Source organism: Podarcis raffonei, chromosome 9, assembly GCF_027172205.1.
Source record: "Podarcis raffonei isolate rPodRaf1 chromosome 9, rPodRaf1.pri, whole genome shotgun sequence".
Lineage (NCBI taxonomy): Eukaryota > Metazoa > Chordata > Lepidosauria > Squamata > Lacertidae > Podarcis > Podarcis raffonei.
Window position 1 is genome coordinate 59,956,396 of NC_070610.1, and position 7,162 is coordinate 59,963,557.

Sequence of the window (7,162 nt, forward strand, 5' to 3'; positions counted from 1 at the left end):
CGTCACCCATTTACACGCACACGTGCGCAACCAGGGGAGCAGAAAAAAGCAAGGAGAGAAGCGGATCAAAACACTGCTGTGAGTCAAACATTGACAGAGAAGGATGGATGTGTGTGAGAGAGACAGAGAGAGAGAGGTCAGGTGACCGATGTTTTCCTCTCTCCCAAGTCTTTCTGACATTCAATCTGACCAATCCAGTGATCAGCTCGCCTCCCCCCACCCCGCCGCTCCGCATCTCTTCTTTCACATGGGTGAACTGAGTTAAGAGGCTGTTTGCTCCACTTCCCCCGACGCGCAACTCACCTTCACGCAGCCGCCAATGGCGAGAGAGATTCGCCTGCAAAGTTTGCCGCTGCCCCCAAAGACCTGCGGAGGAGGTGGAGCATTGGGCGCGGGTAGCAGAGAGATATATATAGATATCTGTATATATAAGTCGCTCTTGTAGTACGGGAGAGAGAGGAAGGGTGGGTGATGTGGAACAACGGGTGGAAGTTTGCACTTATTTATTACTTTTTGTATACCTAGGCGGGTTGTTGTCGTGTTACTTTTGTCTTTTTTTACACTTTTTATTTAAAAACTGATTTCCAATGAAAGCTGAAGTTGCTTTTCTAGAAAATTAAAATTTCCGTGCACTTTACTTGACATTTTCAGCAGGTAAGAGGAGCTGTTTGTCTTGGGGGCTGAATTAATGGATTGTGTTTACTGTTCTGCAATCTGCCTGTGAACTGCTCTCCCTTCTTTTTTAAAAAAACAAATAAATTCTCTAGTTTTCTTTAAAAAATAAGTGTTTGATTTCACTCTCTTCCCCCCCATCCCCCAGACTTTAAACTGCTAAACTGCTAATGGATTGTAAATAAAACATAGATTGTTTTCTTCAAAACCTTGTGGTCTGATGCATATCAAATTTCTCCTGCTGCAGCTTTTCCAGTTTTGAGAATTGTCTGCTGCTATCTTTTTATTGTCTAACAGCCTGTCAATAAACTATATTTGCTTTTTTTTTTCTTCAGTTAACCCAGAGAGGTAAGCCCGCCTCTTGGTGGCAAGGACAACTGTTCTTCAGAATGGTGGCATCCAGCAGCTTAAACATTAAAAATTCTGCATGTATCTCTGAACTGATACAGCAACGCTTTCAGCCAGCACCCGTGACTGGTGAGTGGGTTCAGATGCTGGTGGTTAATGCCACACTTACTAACTGAATGCAATCCAGGTTCCATTAGGCTGTGATGCAAGATCTGCAATTGTGCTTTTGGGCTTGCATGTATACACACAGAGAGGTCCTTAGGCTACAAGTCTTCAGCAAATAATAATAATAATAATAATAATAATAATAATAATAATAATAATAATAATACAGACAGACAGACAGACAGTTTGTTGGTTGGAAACGTTTATGAACGACCCTAAAATTGAACTTGGTGTCAGCTAGTGTGAACAGCTGAAGGATATAACACTCCCCCCCCACCCAATTTCAACTTCCAGAAAGATCAAAATGATGATGAGATTCACACCGAATTAAAATTGTTTGTGGGTGCATCATGGAAAATTATGCAAAATGTGTGTAGTATGTGTGGAATGGATCTCAGACTTCGTTTCAAGAAGCAGCCCTGAGGTTTGGTCATTCAACTGCATGTTAAGCAGCAAATCCCCCCCCCCCCCCCCAATTTAGCCTGCAAGAACTGAACAGTGTACTATTGTCAGGCCTTTGCAAAACATTGCACAACACTCTTAGCAACTTTTTGCTGTGTGTGCTGTGCCCAAATTTTCACGTCAAACAAAGTAGTTGGAGACAATCACATTTTCATGGGGGAAGCATACTGTTTTCCTGATAGGAACATGGGAAGCTTCCTTATACTGAGGTCATTGGTCCAGCTAGTTCAGTATTATCTACACTGACTGGACATGCCCTATCTGGAGTTAAAGGTAAAGGTACCCCTGCCCGTACGGGCCAGTCGTGTCCGACTCTAGGGTTGTGCGCTCATCTCACTTAAGAGGCCGGGAGCCAGCGTTGTCCGAAGACACTTCCGGGTCACGTGGCTAGCGTGACGAAGCTGCTCTGGCGAGCCAGCACCAGCACACGGAAACGCCGTTTACCTTCCCACTATGAAGCGGTACCTATTTATCTACTTGCACTTTGATGTGCTTTCGAACTGCTAGGTTGGCAGGAGCAGGGACCGAAAGACAGGAGCTCACCCCGCCGCGGGGATTCGAACCGCCGACCATACGATCGGCAAGTCCTAGGCACTGAGGTTTTACCCACAGCGCCACCCGCGTCCCCCACCACCCGCGTATCTGGAGTTACTGGGGCTCAAACCTGTGGCCTTCTGTATGCAAAACAGATGCTCTACCACTGAGCTATAGCCTTGTGACAGCTCTGGAGAAAAATTGTATCCACAAAGGACTGGTGGACTTGTTAATTTTGTTTCAATAGGTTGCTTTCAATGCTTTTAGTGATTTTTCTCTCTTAATGCTAGAACTTCCGGTCATCGCATGAATCTGAAACAGACAAGAAGTACTTCTCCCCCCCCCCCCAAGGGCATGGTTACACAATGGAATTTGCTAGCACAAGATATGAGGGGTGGTCACCACCAATTTAGATGGCCGTGAAATGGAATTTGATAAATTCATGGAGAATAAGGCTATCTGTGATTACTACAATGATGGTTATATCCCCTGAATAATAGTCACTGGCTGAGGAGCAATACTAATGACTCATTGTGCTCATGTACTGCTTAGAATCATAAAATTGTAGAGTTGAAAGGGACCCTGAGGATCATTTAGTCCAATCCTCTGCAATGCAGGAATCTCAACTAAAGACAGACAGATGGTCATCCAACCTCTGCTTAAAAACCTCCAAGGAAGGAGAGTCCATCACCTTTCTAAGGAGTCTGTTCCACTGTCAAAGAGCTCTTACCATCAGAAGCTTCTGCCTGATGTTCAGTCAGAATCTCTTTTCTTGAAATTTGAATTCATTGGTTCAGGTCCTACGCTCCGGAGCAGGAGAAAACAAGCTTGCTCCATCTTCCATGTGACAATCTTTGAGATGTTTGAAGATGACTATCCTATCTCCTTTCAGTCTCTTCTTTTACAGGCTAAACATACCCAGCTCCTTCAACCATTCTTGGTGTCCAGACCTTGATGCCCTCCTCTATGCACATTCCAGCTTGTCAATATCCTTCTTAATCTAGAACTAGACACAGTACTCCAGGTGTGGTCTGACCAAGACAGTATAAAGTGGTACTATTACTTTCCTTGATTGGGACACCATGCTTCTGTTGATGCAGCCTAGAACAGCATTGCCCTTAACACTGTTGACTCATGTTAAGCTTGTGGTCTACTAAGATCCCTCAATCCTTCTCACATGTACTACTGGTAAGCCTGGTGTCCTACATCTTATATTTGTATATCTGGTTCTTCCTGCATAAGTACAGAACCTTATATTTCTCCCTGTTGAAAGTTGGGGCCCATGTCTTCAATCTGTTAAGGTCATCTTTAATGCCAGTTCTGTCTTCTGTGGCACTTTGGCACCTGCACATTTGATGAGCATCCCCTCATTTCCTTCATCCAAGTCATTTATGAAGACTTTGAACAACAACAGGCCCAGGACAGAACCCTGCGGCACCCCACTTGCCTCTTTTTCCAGAATGATGAGGAACTATTAGTGAGCACTTTGGTCAGTCAACCAGCTACAAATCCACCTTACTCACCCCACATTTTACCAGATTCTCTGCAAGAATTTGCAGAAGACTTTGTCAAAAGCCTTACTGAATTCAAGATACACTATGACCACAGCATTCCCCTGATCCACCCAGCTTGTTTGTAGACTTCCCAAAGCATCTGGTTGTCCACTGTAGGAGACATGATGCTGTACTACATGGGCCTTTGGACTGATCCAGGAGAGTTCACCATATAAACTGTTCTGAACTAACCACAACCAATAGGTGCCATTTTGCAAACCAGCAACATGTCTGTTTTCACCAACTATGGTGAAAAATCATACCTTTTTTTTTTTACACCAGCTGGGTATCAGCTTTGATTTTTTTAGGACTGGTCCTTGGAATGTGTCCTACCAAAAGAAAACTACACAAAATTTTGCAGAGAACCTTTAACCCAAGGACTGGAGAAGTTATTGCTTACCAAAATAATAATGCCATGAAATTCATTTTCTAAGCACTGTTTTTATCAGTATGCATCCTTATATGAAAGTCAAAATGAATAAGGTTGTGATTTTAGCAGAGCTATCAAACTAATTCAATAGTTTCCAGATTATTAGTATCTGAGTTATATTTGACATCTGCAGGCTAAGCGCTTATTGGAAGTAAAAGATCTACCACTCAGCCCTTTCTTGCAACACTACCTGAAATATTTCTAAAAGTTCCATCCCCTTTTAAAACTATCCTGCCACAATCAAAATAGCCCCAAGAAAAACAAGCGTGTTTACTGATGAAAACTAAACCTCCTCCTCACCAGCTTAGTGACCGGATAGAGCAACTGAAGCTTGCATCCCTAAATTTGCACATAAATATTAGCAATGGATTGACATATACCTTTTAGCAAAACTGAAGCATTCCTATAGGTGAGAAATAACTTTTCATCCAACTGGACTCAGCAAAATATTAATTCAAATTGATTGCAGCCTTACAGTTTTGCTTGCTATTCTCTTTGCCACATAAAAAGATGTGGTGAAAACTGTACCTAACTTTCATCCAACGTTTAATTTAGAGAGGTAAACAAGTTGCTTCTCGTGTGTGTCTGTGTGTGTGTGTGTGTGTGTGTGTGTGTGTGTGTGTGAAGCAATTTGGCTCAGCTTCTGACAGCCTGCCCAAATGTAATCTATTAAGAAAAGCATGATTGGGTCACTTGCTTAGGAGTCTTGTATGTCATCTCTGTGTGTTTTTCTACTAACATCTTCTTCTGTTCCTCTTTAGTAAATAATCAAATGTTTGTTAGTGGCAAAAGGGCCATATCCTGATTGCAGTGCACTTCATGACTCTTCCGTTGTAACCACTATGTCAAGGGAAAGGCAATTTGATAAACTGTTTATTTCTGCATGAAGTCAAAGTGGGGTTGCTTGTTGGCAGCAGCTACAGTAGACCTAGCTGCAATTTTACATTAGCTTGGGGGGACAACAAACACACTATATATAATATCTGAAATCTTGGCTTGCTGTAATTATTTGATACTGCAGGTGGTGGCTGACTGGCATCTTGCCTGGTAACTGAGAATCTCTTTCCTCTTCTCCTATCCTTTACAGATTTTGACTACTGGGATTATGTAGTGCCCGAACCCAACTTTAATGAGATGGTGTTTGAGGAACAGAAATGTCAGAGTCTAGTTAGAATGCTGGAGAGCTGCCTGTCTAAATCAAAACAGACTAAACTGTGTTGCTCTAAGGTTCTAGTCCCTGAGAAGCTAACCAGGAGGATAGCCCAAGACATCTTGCGTCTCTCTTCCACCGAGCCTTGTGGCTTAAGGGGGTGTGTCATTCACGTCAACTTAGAAACAGGAAATGTGTGTAAAAAGCTGGATAAGATTGTCTATGACCCCACTGTCGTTCCTACTTTTGAACTGACGCTGGTGTTCAAACAGGACTGCTGTTCATGGCCGAGTTTCAGGGATTTCTTCCCCAGAGCTTGCTTCACTTCCGGCATCAAACGTACTCTGATCCTGAGTCCTGGGTTTCGTCTGATTAAGAAAAAATTGTATTCCTTGATTGAAACAGTTGTTGAAGAATGCTAAAAACACACACACAAAAACACCTGTTTTTAACAGTTTAAATAACTGAGCCTGAAACCCTTAGAAATATGATTTTTATTTTTTTTAAGAAGATTGCGACTTTTGCACAGATGCCCTCTATTTAGGCTAGCTAAACCTCGGTAAAGCTACTTGTTACAGGGTAGAATGAGAAGGAACACAGCTATTGATACTTGAAACATTCCTTGATCAGCACCAGAAAGTCCCAATAGCCAACATGATTGCTGCTTATTGCTAGCCGCTATACTAAATGTTCCCTGTTAAAAATTTGACATTCTTGACTCCCACCTTCCTTTTAAGAAAAAAACTAAGTTCTCTAAATTCAGCTTCTTTAAGAAGAACTAGGGGAAGTTATCCTTTATAGCCTTCAAAGAACAAAAATAGCCAGCAGTGTCTTTTTGACATAAATACAGGAGTTGGGAACCTTTGGGTCTCCAGGTGTTACTGAACTGCAAAGGTCACCATCCCTGGACATTGGCCATGCTGGCTGGGGCTGATGGAAGTTGTAGTTCAGCAACTACTGTGTTAATAGGAACCATGCTTCCAAATGTTGTTTGTAGCACCAAACACAGAGGTAGAAAGTATTGGAAGGAGGTAGAACTAAAGTCTTCATGGGGAACCTGTTCTTCAGCTGTTCCTGGGCTACAACGCCCATCATCCCTGGTCGTTGGCCATGCTGGTTGAGACTGATGGAAACTGGAATCCAACAACAGCTGATGTGCTACAGATTCCCCATCCTGGAACGAAAAGTTAAGGCTTGGGTGGCAAAGCAACAGTAGCTTCAATTTCATCCTGCTAGTATTTTGTGGGGGACTAACAAAAATTAGCATAGTTCTGTCCTTACGGGATCCTCCAGATGGAAGGGTTTGTGTTAAAATAGTTTCCCTAAAGTGTCAGTAACAACTGCACTATATTTCAATTGAAATGTGTATTTTGAATTCTGGCTTTTGGCACTAAATGCTGCATTTATTTTTTACTCAGTCTCGTAGAAGTGCTGGTGGTGTCCATCGATACCTCACATCTATTTCTGAAAAAAGAGGGGGGCTATTGCTCTAGTACACAGTTGCCTTCCATTTTTGGTGTGAAAGGACAATTCGCACAACCACTTCTTGGGCTTCCCTTCAGTGGTGGTGATGTCTAAAACGATTGCTGGTTTTCAGGTGACTGCTTGATCATCTGAAAACCACAGCCGGTTGACTTTATTATGGTCCCGCAAACGAGTTGACTGGTTCAGAAGGCTACTTTACCACAGACTAGGAGGAACACTTTGCTTCTCCTTCAACAGGATATTTTAAAAAGGAGTACCCAATCTGATGTTCACTGTTGATTCCCTCTTAGAGTTTCTTGGCTTAGCTAAGGGGAAATCTACATGGGCATGGGGGCAAGAGAGGCCAGCTGAAGATTTATTTTT

General features: G+C 42.6%; 1 protein-coding gene across 2 annotated transcripts; it reads left to right on the plus strand.

The window, feature by feature from the left end:
• The first annotated feature begins 267 nt into the window (after nucleotides 1-267).
• DDIT4L (DNA damage inducible transcript 4 like) lies at nucleotides 268-6,759 on the plus strand. 2 transcript variants are annotated; one of them, XM_053403969.1, is made up of 3 exons: nucleotides 268-377; nucleotides 1,008-1,149; nucleotides 5,252-6,759. In XM_053403969.1, exons 2-3 carry the CDS (start codon nucleotides 1,062-1,064, stop codon nucleotides 5,734-5,736), a joined length of 573 nt encoding a protein of 190 aa, XP_053259944.1. In that variant the 5' UTR covers nucleotides 268-377; nucleotides 1,008-1,061; the 3' UTR covers nucleotides 5,737-6,759. The 2 variants fall into 2 exon arrangements, with proteins under 2 accessions (XP_053259944.1, XP_053259943.1); XM_053403968.1 differs by lacking the exon at nucleotides 268-377 and adding an exon at nucleotides 417-654.
• Nucleotides 6,760-7,162: the final 403 nt, after the last annotated feature.